At 42.4% G+C, this 17,948-nt stretch overlaps 1 protein-coding gene across 6 annotated transcripts in view; it reads right to left on the reverse strand.

Moving 5' to 3' along the window:
• The window catches only part of MEGF11 (multiple EGF like domains 11), a 442,774-nt gene that overhangs the window by 13,886 nt on the left and 410,940 nt on the right, over positions 1-17,948 (reverse strand). For 4 of the 6 annotated variants that reach the window (XM_075006971.1, XM_075006968.1, XM_075006970.1 and 1 more), the window contains one exon: positions 3,942-3,998. The exons of the other annotated variants lie outside the window; for them this stretch is intronic. In XM_075006971.1, coding sequence (XP_074863072.1) covers positions 3,942-3,998 — 57 coding nt within the window. The remainder of the gene's footprint in view (positions 1-3,941; positions 3,999-17,948) is intronic. 6 annotated transcript variants of the gene reach the window in all.

The raw sequence follows: 17,948 nt of genomic DNA on the forward strand, positions 1-17,948 counted from the left end.
CAAGGAGCATCTGTACTGCTACAAGCACCGCTAGGCCTTGACCAAGATTGGGGCCTCTAGCTGCTGCTGTCACACAAACAATAACGAAAAGATCGTTATGTGCCTTATGTGGAAATACAAAGGTTAAATGGCCTGACGTTCCAAGCCCTGTTCAGGTTACTCCTCCCACTGCTGAGAGACTTGTCTGAGCGGAGTCTGAAGGATCAGCTGCTCGCATTTGGTATCAATGTTCTTTTACAGTTCCTCTCTGTGTATGTGCAGCAGTAGGGTAGCATGGGGCAATGCGTCCTCCTGGGGCAACTGGGATTTCCCCCACCAGTAGATCGCAAGTGAAACCACACCAAAGTAACATGTTTACACATGTGTAGGTGGACAAAGGCCAGAAGCTTTTCTCTCTGTGACTCAAACTATCCTAGCACTGGGATGGTCTTATGGGAGGGACTCAGCTTTGCAGACTTGCTTCCTCTCTCAGGGAGGAAGATGAATTCAGAGAGGTATGTACAGTTCAGTAGCCTGGGTGTTGTGAACAGAACCTGCCCCCACACATAACCAAATACACCAGCCATTTCACACACTAACGCCATGCCTACATTATGCAGAAGATCGACCCGCTCAAGGTCAATCTTCTGGGATTCGATTTCACTACGTGACATCGACTTAGTGGTCAACAGTTGACCCCTTTATTCTTCAATCTTGCAAGGCATTAGGGAGGTTGAGGGGAAAAACCCTCCCATCGACCATCCTCTGTGAGGACAGCCAGGTAAGTCGATTTCAGATAAGTTGATTCTAGCTATGCAAATGACTTTAATGTCTAGTGCAGACCTGGTCTTAAAACAGTTCCTGGCTTAAGAGCAACAGCAGAATATCACCTACAGTCCACTAGCTCCTTCTCTCCCCACTCCCACTTACATACCACTCTTCCACCCACCCAGGACCCCACCCCAAGTAACGAGACTGCACTCTCAATGGCATGCATACATTTCTGTTCTCTAAATGCCTGGCCACTGCAGAAAGCCAGTAACACTGAATATCTGCAGCATGAATCAAATTCACCCACTACAAATTACTGAGAGAGTTCCAGGGAAAATGTTATTATGGAGTGGATGCCTATGACACAGCACTAAGGTTCACCAATGAAGAGCAACTACACACAAAACAACCTGAACACTCTTATACAACCCCACTTGAGTACTACTGAGCCCCTGGTGTTGGTCCTTCGCCAGAGTAGTGTTCTCATGAAATCCTGCCACGCATCTGTTTGAAGTCTCATGAGGTGCCCAACTGCATCCGCAGACTTTGAAAATCTGGCCCCAGTTGCCACCCGCCTTTAAACACCAGTTGTGTCTGTTTATAGTGCGATCAAACAGCTAATGAAGACCTTTATTTCTCTTGGCAATAATAAGAGTTCTTAGTGGACTGGACCACTTGCAGGTGTGAATTATGAACAGCAATAAGCACAGTGAACTAACCGTGTAAAGAAAAAGGCTAAAATCCTAAATAAATAACAAACTATGTAAAACTGGGGACAACCGTCCTCAGCCCACTGTGGCTGTGCTTCCTTATCTTTACATATGTAGTCAGAGTTACGTATCTCTCTGTCTCTAGAAAAGGATAAGGCTTGGAAGAATTTGATTTTGAGCAGTAAATGTCAACTTTGCAAGACAGATACAACCAGTGGAAAAATATTTGCATCAAAATTGTAGCTAGGCAAGGCAAAGCAAGAAGGAGACTGCCTGAGAACTTTCTTGAATTTGATTTAAGGATGGTTGTATATTTTGAGATGTGATATTGATAATTTGTGCTGCAAGGGTGCTAAAGCATTAACACTTTGAATCTCAGTGTTTCCTGCCATTGAATATATGTTGCCTAGCTGCCCATAATTGTGAAAGAAATAAATCCAGAAAAAAAGCTTGAAAACAAACATCAATATGATTTGCTGAAATGATAAAAAAATTAAATTCTGCCAAGTCTAATTAGAGGGATGAGGTGGATCAGGTAATAACTTTTATTGGAACAACTTCTGTTGGTCAAAGGACAAGCTTTTGATAAGTCTCCTCCGGACTGGCTATATTTTGTGCAGGTGTGAATTCAGACGGTGTGTTTATATACTTATTTTCAATCCATAAAAATAAATAGTCACTTATTTTAATCTACTTTGTACTCATGGTTTCTTTGATGAAACCCTGAGTAATTTATTGTACAGCAGATTTTCTTTCGTTAGAAGATAAAGGGCTTTTACTGAACAGGGATATCCATCAAGTCACTGGAAGTTATACCAGTCAATGGAATAAGAAAAAAAACAGGAAGAAAACCATTTTCCTCTTCATATTTTGACAGATCATGTATATTGGGTTTCCATTAAGCTGCGCTAACTATTCTCACTTAAGACAATGGGAAAAATCAATCTTTTCTAACATATTATATTAGTTATTTTATAAATAAAATATTTTTTTCTCTAGATGTAGCTGAGGGTTAGCAAGACACCTTTCAGGGCTGATCATTGCTGTATGTATGTTTCTTGCTCATGGGCCATCTATCACTTTAATTAAAGGGCCAGAGCCTGCAACCCTTACTCACATGAGCAACCCCATTTGGTTTCATGGGAGAATAACTTGTACAAGTACTGGTTGCAGGATAAAACCCAAGTGGAGTATATTATTAAGGGAGACTGTCAAATATTTAGACTCAGAGGTGTAGCCGTGTTAGTACGTAACTTCACAAATAACAAGCAGTCCTGAGGACATGAGCTTTTGTGGGCAAAACTGACTTCATGAGCAGATTTGGAGGGGAAATACAGAATCCAGGGTTTATGGAGCAGGGGAGGGGAGAAATTATCTGTCATTAGTAGGACTTGTTAATGAAACAAATTAAGCTGGATGTGTCTCAGATACTTAGTTTCCCCAAATCAATACACAGGGCCAAATTCTCTGATGGTGCAAACTGGGCAGCTTCACTGCACAAAATGCCAGATGATATTCTGGCATGATAAACCTGCACATTTCAGAAGGATACTGCATCCTCCTAGTTTCTTTCACCTGAACCACCCCTGCAGTCCTCACTGGCCCAAAGGCTCCTGGAAATCAATGTGAGTCTTGACTGAAGCAGGGTTTGTGGACTCGGGGCTCAAGGTGCGTGGAGTGTTTGTCTTCAGACCCTGAATACCCACGTCAATTAGAAACAAAGCAGCCCATGAGTTTCTGATGTATAAAGAAAGCAGACCTTGGGTGTGAGCCATGTTCAGCTAAGTCCTGTGTGCGCCACCTTTCTGAGCTGTGCACTCAGCTCAGGGCTCATTTAATTATTTAACTGCTGCAGCAACTGATTACAATGGCTGAGGGTGAAAGAGGAAGCCGTTTAGTTGCAGACAGTGACCGAATTCCACCCAGTTCTATGACTTCACTTTGCATAGTGCATGCTGCTCAATGGAAGGCATTGTGTTTTACAATAGCTATGTGCATGCTGAAGGTTCCCTAAAGAGCTTTAACATGCAATATATTAAGTGACCATAGCAACTTGGCAGGCATAGGCACCATTCAGCCACTGTTCCCCAAAGCCTTGGTAGGAATATAGGCATTGGGTCTTCAGTTGCACTAGGGACCTTTAACGTCCACCGTCTGGACTCAGCTGGGTTTACCAACTCATCCAAATGACAGTACCGGTAGCAGTGCAGTACCCCAGTTGTATTATACTGCAGTGTAAGCACTCGCTATGAGCCTCTGACCAAGGGAACACTTGCATCCATAATTTATGAGTCATACACCACTGGTGCAGAATCAAGGATCGCCATCGGAGCCATGCAGGCGTATTGGGTTCATCATCATTGTATTGCTTTCTTTTCATATGTAACCATGTTTCAGGTATTGAGGATTCCTATCTCACCTCTTCTACAATACCCCTCCTCCTCTCCTTGCTAGGGTTACAGCAGGCATTCGATACTATACCTTTGAAGCTTTTTTCCATTATGTATGTGTTCTGACGTCTATCCATCCCACAAGCACCTGCATAAAAATGATATATAATGGGACACAAATGAATATTTATGTAAATTGTAGCGCTTTGACTAATGCGTAGCATATATTCTTTCTCCTCTGTTCACCAAGGACCCTATTTAGGGACATGCTTAGGTATGGGCTTAGCTTTAAACATGTGCTTGTGCCCTATTTTAATTTCACAGGAACTTTAGCACAAGTTTAAGGTGAAGCTCATTCTTAGGAGTTTCTCTGAGTACGAGTGCGTCCCTGAACAGGACTCCACTTCTGATCAAGAACAAACTGCCCTTCAGGAGAACAGAAAAAAAAATCTGATGATAAGCTCACTATTGAACCAAATGGTTTGCAAAAAACAAATGCAAAACACCAAGACCAAAACCAAAAAACCCCCAAACCTCCCACAAAACAGTAGGAGTTTCAGATTATGGATCAGATCCAATGACAAAACAGTTACTTTTAAGGGATCTTTCATTTGTGTATTTCAAAGTTATTTAGGCATTAGCTTTGCTTCAGATATGTTGCACATGTCTAGGCTAACTACAGGAATTCACTCTAAAGTATGCACACGATTTAATAAACAGACAAGACAATTATCTTTAAGTGGCTGCACAGCTGGCTTAAGTGTGGCAGTTTAAAGTGGACAGCCAATTTCAAAGAGGTTTGCTTATGGACTTCCATAGGAACATGCCACCCAAGTTATTTGAGGGGGGGCGGGTGGAGGAGATCATATTTGGTTTTACTCACTAACGTTGCTGAAAATCACCACGGCTGTGTCTACACTAGGAACTAACTTCCAAGTTAACTTTGAAGTTAGGCACTACTCTGAAGTAACCAGCAGAGAGTCTACACACATTTTTCCCTTACTTCGAAGTTAACTTAGCCCAACTTTGAAGACCTTGCTCCATTCCTGGGAATGGAGTAGTGCCCTACTTCAAAGTTTAACTTCAAAGTAGGGTGCGTGTAGACACCCAACTTCCAAGTTGCTTACTTTGAAGTTATACTTTGAAATAAACAACGTAGAAGTTATTTTTGTAGTGTAGACACAGCCCACAGGTAACAATCAGGTTTAAGAGATCACCAAGGATAGCGCCTAATTATTTCTAAATCCATTGTCTGACATTTCTCACCATTTTAGCAGAAAAAAATACAATTTCAGTTACAGAAATAACATCATATCTATGTAGCTTCTAACATTCCCAATCATGTACCCATGCTGGCATGGGGCCCCTCCCCCACATTTTATGAAAATTTGCTTATGAATAGGACTATGCATAACATGAAGAAGCTTTAGGTGAAATGCATCATGTGACATTTTTCGAATTACTATTTGCTGAATGTGAATATTCTATTTCTGGGCATGTTTCATTCTTGAATGTGAAGTTAAACATATGAAGTATGAGTCTGTTTATAAATCTGAATGTGTTAATGAGGCCCATTAGCGGTGCTCCAGAAACATAAAGGCTTGGTGCTCAAACCAATGGCCTGTGAATAATCCCATTTTTTCCCGGATAGTGGTTGGTCCCCTGCTGGATATGTGGCTAGGCCACGTGATGCTGAACCGCCTTTTGGAGCATATCCTTCTCCACTCAAGGTGAGAAATGTTTGAACTGAACACAAAGAATTCCCACCTTGGGCAAAGGTGAGATAAAGTGGGGAAACAAAGTAATAGGGGAAATTGGCAGGGGAGCCCCACTTACAACCCAAGATTCTTGGGGAAAACTTTTAAGACTGAAAGGAAGGAAGGATCAGACCCAAACTAGGAAACTGCCTGCCTTGTGATTAAAAAGTACTGTTAGGGTAAGAATTTGCATGTAACAAGTTTCTCAGTAGTTGTTTTTTTTTTTTTGTTTTGTAACTTACTTTGATCTGTCTGTTAGCTTGCAATCACTTAAATCCTATTTTTATACTTAAAAAACTCCCCCACCTTTATATATCATCAAACCCAGAGTAAATAAGTGTTACCAGGGGAAAGCCATAGCTGTGCATCTCCCTTTCATGGATAAAGGGAGCAAATCTTATGAGCTTTCTTTGTGTAAAACTCTTATACATACTATGATGGATTTATTTGGGGTTTTGATCTCTTTCGAGACTTGTATTCCTGCATGCTGTCAAGGCCCTAGAGCTGAGCCCTTCTGGAGCTGAGTTGGTCCAATCTCTGTTGCTCTGCTGGGGGCCTGTTACCCCAATTCTGCTTTGGCTGGGTGAGACCAGAGCATTTGGCCCAGCGGCACAAGGTGGTGGGGCACGCCAGCGGGGTGGGTAGGTGAGCTCAGTGGTATGATCAGCACACTGGGTGACAGCCTCAAGGGGGCCTCAGAGATCTAACCTGTCACACACTATGTTGTTAGATAAGCCCCGTGAATAAGAGACTTAAGGATTTTCCTAACTATCATCCCAAAGCATCCTGGGGTCTCTGCAGAGAACAAGAATGTTGTCGCACACCACCCCTCACAGCAGCACCCACAGTATCCACACAGCTCCCTTTGTTTTTCACTAAATAAGTCACCATTGCCCTTACGTTACTGAGCATCCACACTTGGCCCTAATTCACAACTGATACATCCCTGAGCAGAGCACAGGAAAGGGGCGGGAGGAGCAGTGCAGGTGGCTCTAAATACCCTTAGTTCCCCCTGTCTTTTGGGGCTTGTAGAGAGCCCCTGGCAACAGCAGCCTTCCACTTTGCTTCCCATGGACCCTTACGGACCAGTTATCTATCTCAGCCTGCTTCCTCCTTGCCCAGCATACCTTCCAGGAGCTGCAAGCAGTGGGACAGGGCTGCTCTGGCAGTTCTTGGCCCATGGGGGAGCCCTCTTACATAGGGGTGTTCCCTGGGGGTTATTCTGCCCTTCTGCAGGCCCTTTTATTTTGCTGGAGTTGTATAAAGGGGCTCTAAGTCCAATAGCAAGCTTGTCCCAGCGCAAGTGAAGTGGAAAAATTACCATGTAAAAATGAGGGCTGCCAAGCGATTAAAAAATGAATCATGCTTAATTGTGTGATTAATCACATCTTAAGTAATAACAGAATACCATTCACTGAAATACGGTGGATGTGTTCTACCTTTTCAAAGATGTTTATTTCAATTACAACACAGAATGCAAAGTGTACTTTATATAGTACTAAGCAGTATTATATATAAAGTAAAATATTAAATTCGATTGTAATATATATTTATTTTTATTACAAATAGTTGCACTGTAAAAACCAAAGGAAACAGTATTTTTCAATTTCCCCATTACAAGTACTCCAGTGCAATCTCTTTATCATGAAAGCTGAACTTACAAATGTAGAATTATGTACAAAAATAATGGCATGCAAAAATAAAACAACGTAAAACTTTAGAGCCTACAACTCCATTCAGTCCTACTTCTTGTCCACTCAGACAAACAAGATTGTTTACATCTGCAGGAAATAATACTGTCCATGTCTTGTTTACAATGTCACCAGAAAGTGAAAACGGGTTTACATGGCATTGTTGTAATCAGCATTGCAGAATATATATGTGCCGGATGTGATAAAAATTTGTTATGTTCCTTCACACTTCAACCGCCATTCCAGAGGACATATGTCCATGCTGCTATCAGGTGGTGCTTGATAATGACCCAACGCAGTGCAGATTGACGCATGTTCAGTTTCATCACCTGAGTCAGATGCCAACAGCAGAAGGTTGATTTTCCTTTTTGGTGGGTTAGGTTCTGTTCTTTCTGCATCAGAGTGTTGCTCTTTCAAAACTTCAGAAAAGCATGCTCCACTCCTCATCCCTCAAATTTTAGAAGGACCTTCAGATTCTTAAACTTTGGTTCAATCACTGTAGCTTTCTTTAGAGATCTAACATTGGTACCTTCTCTGTGTTTTGTCAAATCTGCAGTGAAAAATAGAATCATAGAAAAGTCTCCTCCCAGCAGGATCTAGACCACCCTTAACAAATGTCTATCTAACCTGCTCTTAAATATCTCCAGTGATGGAGATTTCACAACCTCCCTAGGCAATTTATTCCAGTGTTTAACCAGCCTGACAGTTAGGAAGTTTTTCATAATGTCCAACCTAAATCTCCCTTGATGCAGTTGAAGCCCATGCCTTCTTGTCCTATCCTCAGAAGCCAAGAAGAATGATTTTTCTCCCTTCTCCTTGTAACACTCTTTTAGGTGCTTGTAAACTGCTATAAACTTTGCCTCTAAGGCTTCTCTTTTCTAAACTAAACAAGCCCAGTTCTTTCAGTCTTCCCTCTTCGCCCATGTTCTGTAGAACTTTAATCATTCTTGTTGCTCTTCTCTGGACCTTCTCCAATTTCTCCACATCTTTCTTGAAGTGTGGTCCCCAAAACTGGACACAATCCTCCAATTGAGTATTGGATTCAGTGCAGAGTAGAATGGAAGAATATCTTCTTGTGTCTTGCTCACAACACTCAATGCATCCCAGAATCACATTTCCTTTTTTTGCAACAGCATCATGCTGTTGACTCACTGTTGAAAGTGTTCTTAAAATGAACAACACATGCTATGTCATCGGCCAATACCGCTGTAATATGAAATTTATGGCAGAATGTGGGTAAAACAATTCTTCCCCAGGTAGCTGAGTTGCAAATTTAATTACTTAAGTTAATTAATTAATTGAGTATTTTTAATGACCATCATCAGCATGGAAGCATGTCCTCTGGGATGGTGGCTGACACAAAAAAGATATATGAATATGTAGCATATCTGGCACAGAAATACCCTGCAATGCCTGCTACAAAAGTGCCATGAGAATGCCTGCTCTTGCTTTCAGGTGACATGGTGAACAAGAAGCAGACAAATGTAACCAAACTTGTTTCTCTTAGCGACTGGCTGAACGAGACGTAGGACTGAGTGGATTTGTAGGTGCTAAAGTTTTATACAGTTTTGTTTTTGAGTGCAGTTATATAACAATCTACATTTGTAAACTGCACGTTCATGAGAAAGACATTGCACTACAGTTCTTTTATGAGCCTCTCATGGATTGCCACCTTGTAGTAGTGGAGAAGCTTGTGCATTTCAAAATATCCTGAATGTGTTTCTTGATGCTTACACATGTCTTGGTCTCACCCTCATCATAAAGAACACCAAAGTGCTCCATCAGTCCTCTTACCACATGCTCCATCTACCAAAATCAATGGAGAGGTACTGGAAAAATCTTGATAATTTCCTCTACACTGGAAATCATCTCTCAGCCAAGGCACAAATCCAATCCATCTCTCATTAATGCAAAAATCCAACACCATCTGAGCTGTTCTACTGCAGCCTTTGTTCGTTTGCAGCATAGGATTTTTGAAGCTCATGACATTCGAACAGACAGCAGGCTTCTTGTTCATCAAGATATTTTTGTCCCAACATTATTGTATTGATCTGAAACCTGGACAGACCTACAGATATCACTTGAAAATCCTTCAGAGGCATCACCAATGCTGCTCCTGCAAGATCCTGAAGATCAAATGGGAAGATGGACGCACCAACATTAGTGTTATGGAAAAGGCAAAGACCATCAGTATAAAGACAATGATAATCTGTCAGCAACTCTGCTGGACTGGTCACATTGTCCAGATGCCAGACCTTCACCTCCCAAAGTAGCTCCTGTTCTCTCAGCTGGAAGAAGGGTACCGTAGAATAGGAGGACAATGGAAGCATTATTAGGACTTGCTGAAGGATAATTTAAAGAAGTGCAATATTGACTTGACACTTGGGAGACACTTGGCCAGAATCGCTCAAAATGGAGAGAAGTCCTACGTGATGGTCCCCTGCATTTTGAACATTCCCTGCTGACAAGCTGAGGAGGACAAGAGGTCCAGGAGGAAGGAGAGACTGGCTTCTGGTCACGGCCAACAGTCCCCTGCTATAAAGGGAAACATCTGTACTCACTATAATAGAACTTGTGGTTTAAGGATAGGCCTTATAAGCCATGTGAGGATCCACAGCTCCCATGTAAGACGATCATACCTGGCAATGAGTAATCACCATCAGACTATGAGGTAAACTGAAAAATACTATTTTTGTTTGATCATTTTTACCGTTCAAATATTTGTAATAAAATACATAAAACGAGCACTGTCTACTTGGTGTTCTGTGTTGTAACTGAAAATGTAGCAAAACATCCACAATATTTAATAAATTTCAACTGGTATTCTATTGTTTAACAGGATAATTAAAACCACTATTAATTTTTTAATCACAATTCATTTTTGATCTAATCACGTGGGTTAACTGCATTAATCAACAGCCCTAACAAAAACAGCACCTTCTCACTTGGTGCAGCAGCTCCTTGGGTGTGTCAGAGTCTCATCTGCTTACATGCAGAGTTATAAGTGGCCTTCCCCTCCCACCAAAGTTGGTGGTACTCCTGGAGATCTTTTGCCTCTGAGGTGGAACGTGCAACACCACAGCATCCCCAAATGCAGGGCACCACTTTAAGGTGAAAGTGAGCCCTTAATAGTGTCTGGAATAATGGCAGAAGATTCACCATTCAGGGCATCAACAGGAGGAGCAGAACTAATTGGCCAGTGAAATTGCAGATGTGGGGAGGGAGAATCAGTGGTGAGCACTGTACCGGGGAGGTAATTGGGCATGGAGAAGGAGTCCAGGCTACAATCAAACAGTAACTGGGGTGAAGAGAAGAAGTTCAGCATGTATGGAACGGAGCTGGCAACAGGCCCCTCTCTTGAGGGTTAATGAGGGTGAGTGGGTTATACCAGTAGAACAGGAGCAGCAGCAGAGATGCTGCTGACAGTGGATAGAGGGTGGGGACCACAGGAAGACACTTTGCTTATGTAATGCAATAGCACAATGTGAAGAATCCCTGATCTACAAAAGCAATAACAGAATAGAGCAGCACAACCTTGTGTGGTGGCTCACAATCCTCAGAACACAAACTAGTCCTTGCAAATGGCTTGAAAGCATTGATTAGAGAGAAAACAATTATGGAAGACAATTGGTGCGGCGGACGTTAGGGATTAATGAGCTGATAATGATGTCTGCAGAGAGGAATGTCATGATTTAGTGATTTATCAGGTCAAGATTTACCCCAGGAAACAGTAAGTCAGGTTCACTGAAACATGAAGTCAGTCTATGCAGACTATTGTTTAGGGTGCTCTCATCAGATGTGCAGTAGACCCCCGACTTACGTGTAGGTTGCGTTCTTGGGCAACCCAGCATAAGTGAAATTTCACAAAAGTTGGGGACAGGTGGGGGAGGGGCCCTGCCACCTTCAGGTCCCCTGGTCCTGGCTGTGCTTGGCTCCCTGTTCCCATGACTGTCGGGGAGCCAGGAACCAGCAGAAGCCTGGCTGGGGGGAGCCTGGCTGGGGGGAGCCTGGCTCTCGGGGATGTTATGTTCCAGGTTAACAGGTAGGTCAGTATTTTGCTGCACAACCTCATGACCCAGATGCGCTGCCGCTGGTCAGTTTCAAGTGCTGGGGAGCTGGGAACCAGGCAGCAGCCAGGAGGGGCAAGTGGAGGGGGATCCGGGAGCCAGAATGCTGCCTGTTTCCCAGCTCCCTGCCACGCACCAGAGCCGGGAGCCAGGCTGCCACCTGGTTCCCAGATCCCTGCCACTCACAATGTCAACTCACGTTATTACTAGAAACACATAAGTCGAAATCGTGTAAGTCAGGGGTCTACTGTATACAGAAGATCTCCCCATTACGCCTATAAAGTCCTAAACTAGCATCCTGAAGAAGAGTTCTGAATAAACCGTTGGTCACTGTTGTCTAGATCCACTAACACAGAGGTGGCCCATACATTCGTCACCTGCCAAATGTGGCAAACAGTACACTGCGCTGTGGTGAATACAGGGGTGGGCAACCTGCTGCTCTTGGAGCTGTTAGTTGTGGCTCCTCCTGAGAGCTGCACGCGGGAAGCGCCATCTGCCCGCTCTGCACACACGCCCCACCACTTGATGGGAGAAGCGCGTGGTGGCAGTGGCCCTGGCAGTGGCTCCAGTGAGTTGCCGGCATTGAATTAGAATGGGGAGAGGGGCTGGGGATGCCTGGCTCTGGGGGATGTTATGTTCCAGGTTAACAGGTAGGTCAATATTTTGCTGCACATCCTTGAAAATATCCTTGATAATTAAGGTTGTTCCTTTTCTCATTAAAAAGAAGAGAAGACGCTGAGACAAAACTCATGACCCAGACGCACCAGATCATCCCAAATGTTCCCATCCAAATCCAGCTTGGAACTGTTTCTAACAGTTGCTTCACCTACTGGTTTGACCCATTCGTTATACAGAGCTTTTCTGAATGCATGGGGTCCATCTTGCCAACTCTTACTCATGCAAATAATCCTTACCTAGATGAGTAGGCTGTACCTGCACAAGTCCCACACAACTCCATGGGGATATTTGTGCAAGGACTGATTGCTCAAATGAGGGTTTGCAGACATGTGCCTGTAAAGCCCAGTTTGTAAACCGAAAGAACTTTCTGGAGATTCTCCTTAATTAGCGAGTTTTCTGAAAACTGGTATATCATTAGGCAACCGAAATGGAAACGTCAGGTATTAGCACACCTGGGTAGCATAACGCAGCTGAGCTAAAGGTAAGAATATACAGCATGTGGCATGGACATGAGGAAAGCTGATGTTTGCCTTGTGAAACACTAGCCCTAGGAAAACAACGCCAGTTAGGTCTCTTTTAAATAACACAATGTCAATCATTTCTTTATACTCCAGTGGAAGCAAAAATAGTCCAAAGAAGCCTGGTCTAATTTTCATCCCTTTCCCCTCCCTTCTATTGCCTAATAAATGCGCACAAAAAAATGAAACAGCCAGGAGAAAGTGGAACAGAGAGTACACAGAACCCAGAACAGAACATATCCAACCTGTAGTCAACATGCAGTAAAAGTTACAGAAAACTATGACGACTAATGTTTTCAGGGCACACCAGTATGTGCTCCGTAGTTTTACTATTGAATAACATGCCAGATGGACCAAGATAAAAATCATGTTACCTACCACTGAGTCAGAGAGCACCGGTTAACTGAACACATGCATACATATATATACATGTATTGTAAATTTCATAAATGACTCTGTTTTAGTGATCTGGATTCAATATTTGAAAGAGATGAACAGGAAATTAACAGGAGTAGCATCAGTTCAACCTAATTTCCAAAAACCCTATGAGCAAGATAATACACACACACTCTCTCTCTGCTACGTTGTGCTATCCTACCCTACTTTTGATACTGGTGTTTATAACACTCCTCAAAATTCTCTGGCAGGCCCCAAAGCTGCTGAGGGACATGTGCTGTGTTATTATGTTAACTGGAAAAAGAAAAAGAAAAACGTGAAAAATACCCCAATAGTCCAGTCCTGAAGACAGTGAACTTAGAGGAAGTTGTGGAGGGGAAATCACGTTCAAAATACACGCTATACTACCACTCCCCTGGGCCACCCTTAAGCTTTATGGGGCTTTACACAACACTATTAAACTGAAAAAAATGAGAAGTCCTGTGGCATCTTATAGATTAACAGATTTTTTGGAACGTAACTTGCGTGGGCAAAGACCCAGTTTGTCAAATGCACGAAGTGGCCTTTGCCCATGAAAGCTTATGCTCCAAAAACCTGTTAGTCTATAACATGCCACAGGACTCCTCGTTGTTTTTGTGGAAAGAGCCTAACATAGTTACCCCTCTGATACTATTAAATAGCTGTAGAGACGCTGCTCTTTCGAAAGTAAACCCCATCTTTGAAAAGTAACAAAGAGGAAGCCGTGCTAGTCTATACACTATCAAAACAAAAAGCAGTCAAGTAGCACTTTAAAGACTAGCAAAATGGTTTATTAGGTGAGCTTTCATGGGACAGACCCACTTCTTCAGACCATAGCCAGACCAGAACAGACTCAATATTTAAGGCACAGAGAACCAAAAACAGTAAACAAGGAGGACAAATCTTCCCATTAAGTAAAGGGAAGAAGGATTCTTTCAAAGATGGGTTTACTTTAGAAAGAGCAGCGTCTATATTGGCCTTCTTCTTTCAAAAGAAGCTCTTTTGAAATTAGAATATGCAAATGAGGTGCCAAATATGCAAATTTATACCTCATTTGCATTTTCAATTTACCTCATTTGCACACCTCTTTCAAAAGAGGAATGCACGTGTAGCTGCACTGCCTGTGTATGATGGTAGGCAGGGGTGGTGGTGGGGAAGGCTGCTAGATTATGATTTTGTAGAGGTGTGATTTTACAATCTTCAGCAACACACTAATGAAATAATTTTAAATCAAATTGTAAACTAAGGTCCCGTCGACTAACACAGTATATTCAGAAATTGACAGTATATAACGGGTTGACAGATGCCTGTTGTATGGCTTCATTACCATTTAAGTGGCTCTTTCACAGGTTCAATGTTTTGCTGAGAGGTCTGGCAGGCTTTTTCACTTTTAAATTAACTAGCTCTTCAGAGGAAGCAGAGCCACAGACCAGGATTAGGAAGAGGTGGGTGGACAATTAAGACCCAGTGGTGCCCCAAATTTTCAGATGCCCTGCACAGCTGTGTAGTCTGTGTATGGGTAAGGATGGCCCTGCTGGCTACTTCTATTACAGAAAATCCTAACTTTTGAACCAAATTTGGATCCAAACATTGTGGCTGAGGCCTGTTCCAAACAAATGAAGCATATCTGTGGTTGCAATAGCTGTTTAGCTGTTGCTAACTTACAGCCAGACACTGCTTAGATAGTGCATTGGGCCCAGTATTATAAAAGCCCTATGGCAGACAAAATCAGCCACTCTTACGGCACGCTTCTATCAAGACATGATTCAATTAGCAAAATAATGCTGTCATTTTTTAAAACTTATTGAGCAGTTTGAGACTTTGTGCCTGTCTTGTCGAGACTTTGGAGGGTAGAATCTATACGCTTTTACAGGTATTTTTTTCTCCAGAGCATACATATACTAGCTTGTTCTTGTAGGGTGTCACCCACACCAAATTAACATGACCCAGAATAGTCTAAAGCCAGACAAACAGGCAATACACTCAGCAATGCCTGAAATGGGAGGCAGGGAAGAGACAAAGACAAGCCACTCCCTGAAGATGACAGTACTAGGTTTCATGCAGGTAATGCAGATAAGTAAAATACCACAATTAAAGTCTACAAACCCTCAAACACTAATCTGTCTGCAGCACATCTATGACAGTAAGTTGTGTATTGGGACTTATCTGTCTGAAATGTGCCTGTCACCACCAAGGCTCATCCAAAACCTTTAAACAGGGTTACAATCACCTCTGTGTCCAAGGTCTGACCAAACAGTTTAGAATTCAGAAGGGAAACATGCCAATTATGATAATATCTGATGGAAATTTAGCTGAGATCCAAGCAGCTATTCCACATATTCCTAAACATTTCTGTGTGTGAATATTGTGGACTCAGGTTAAAACCTGAGCCCTTCCCTAGTCAGTTTACTTCCCAGCAGGAATCAGAGGGATGAAAAATGAATAATCAGTAAAACAAGAAAAGGATACGCTGATGTAACCGAGTACATTAGGCCCATTCTATGCTTCTGAAAGCTCTCAATGTGCTTTCACTCTGCTTCTTGGATCTGCAGCTCTAAAAGGCATTGATGAACTAGGCTAACCTAGTGAGGAGGGCTTTAAACTAGGTTCGACGGGGGCAGAGGAGCAAAGCCTGCAGGTAAGTGGAGAGCATGGATACCTGGCAGATAAACTTGAAATGGGAGGGAGTATGGGCTACACTGGGAGAGTAAAAAGAGGGCCAGGGCACAACTGGGAGGCAAGACCAAATCAATGTCTGAGATGCCTATATACAAATGCAAGAAGTATGGGAAATAAACAAGAAGAATTGGAAGTACTAATAAATGAATACAACTATGATATCGTTGGCATCACAGAAACTTGGTGGGATAATACTCATGATTGGAATGTTGGTATTGAAGGATACAGCCTGCTTAGGAAGGACAGACAGGGGAAGAAGGGAGGAGGTGTTGCCTTGTATATTAAAAATGTACACACTTGGACAGAGGTGGAGATGGACGTAGGAGATGGATGGGTTGAAAGTCTCTGGGTTAGACTCAGAGGAGTAAAAAACAAGGATGAGATCCTACTAGGAGTCTACTACAGGCCCCCTAGCCAGGTGGAAGAGGTGGATGAGGCCTTCTCTAAACAGCTAACAAAATCATCCAGGGCCCAGAATTTGGTGGTGATGGGGGACTTCAACTATCCACGTATATGTTGGGAAACTAATACAGCAGGGGACAGAGTGTCCAATAAATTCTTGGACTGCATTGCAGACAACTTTTTATTTCAAAAGGTTGAAAAAGCTACCGGGGGGAAGCTGTTCTAGGTTTAATTTTAACAAATAGGGAAGAAATTATTGAGAATTTGAAAGTGGAAGGATGCTTGGGTGAAAGTGATCATGAAATCACAGAGTTCACAATTCTAAGGAAGGGTAGAAGGGAAAACAGTACAATAGAGATAATGGATTTCAGGAAGGCAGATTTTGGTAAACTCAGACAGCTGGTAGGTAAGGTCCCATGGGAAGCTAAACTCAGGGGAAAAACAGCTGAGGAGAGTTGGCAGTTTTTCAAAGGGACATTATTAAAGGCCCAAAAGCAAGCTATCCCGCTGCATAGGAAAGATAGAAAACATGGCAAAAGACTGCCTTGGCTTAACCAGGAGATCTTGCATGATCTCAAACTAAAAAAGGAATTGTATAAGAAATGGAAACTAGGACAAATTACAAAGGACGAACATAGGCAAACAACACGAGCATGCAGGAGCAAGATTAGAAAGGCTAAGGCACAAAATGAGCTCAAACTGGCTACAAGCGTAAAGGGAAACAAGAAGGCTTTTTACAAATACATTGGTAACAAGAGGAAGACCAAGGAGAGGGGAGGGCCATTGGTCAGTGAGGTGGGAGAAACAGTACCAGGGAATTTGGAAATGGCAGAGATGTTTAATGATTTCTTTGTTTCGGTCTTCACTGAGAAATCTGAAGGAATGCCTGACATAGAGAATGCTAGTGAAAAAGGGGTAGGTTTAGAAGTTGAAATAAGAAAAGAATAAATTAAAATTTACTTAGAAAAATTAGATGTCTGCAAATCACCAGTGCCTGATGTAATGCATCCTAGAATCCTCAAGGAGCTGATAGAAGGGGTATCTGAGCCTTTAGCAATCATTTTTGGAAAATCATGGGAGACGGGAGAGATTCCAGAAGACTGGAAAAGGGCAAATATAGTACCCATTTATAAAAAGGGGAACAAGAATAACCCGGGAAACTACAGGCCAGTCAGCTTAACTTCTGTGCCAGGAAAGATAATGGAGCAGGTCATTAAAGAAATCATCTGCAAGCAATTGGAAGGTGGTAAGGTGATAGGGAACAGCCAGCATGGTTTTGTTAAAAACAGATCATGTCAAAACAATCTAATAGCTTTCTTTGATAGAATAACGAGCCTTGTGGATAAGGGAGAAGCAGTGGATGTGGTATACCTAGACTTCAGTAAAGCATTTGACACAGTCTCACATAACATACTTATCAATAAACTACGCAAATACAACTTAGCTGGGGCTACTATAAGGTGGGTGAACAACTGGCTGGATAACCATACCCAGAGAGTAGTTATTAATGGTTTTCAATCCTGCTGGAAAAGTATAACTAGTGGGGTTCCGCAGGGGTCTGTTTTAGGACCGGTTCTGTTCAATATCTTCATTAACGATTTAGATATTGACATAGAAAGTACACTTATTAAGTTTGCAGATGATACCAAGCTGGGAGGGGTTGCAACTTCTTTGGAGGATAGGGTCATAATTCAAAAGGATCTGGATAAACTGGAGAAATGGGCTGAGGTAAAAAGGATGAAGTTAAATAAGGACAAATGCAAAGTGCTCCACTTAGAAAGGAACAATCAGTGTCACACATACAGAATGGGAAAGGACTGCTTAGGAATGAGTACACCAGAAAGGGATCTAGGGGTTGTAGTGGACCACAAGCTAAATATGAGTCAACAGTG

The sequence above is a fragment of the Carettochelys insculpta genome, chromosome 12 (assembly GCF_033958435.1).
Source record: "Carettochelys insculpta isolate YL-2023 chromosome 12, ASM3395843v1, whole genome shotgun sequence".
In the NCBI taxonomy this organism is placed as follows: Eukaryota; Metazoa; Chordata; order Testudines; family Carettochelyidae; genus Carettochelys; species Carettochelys insculpta.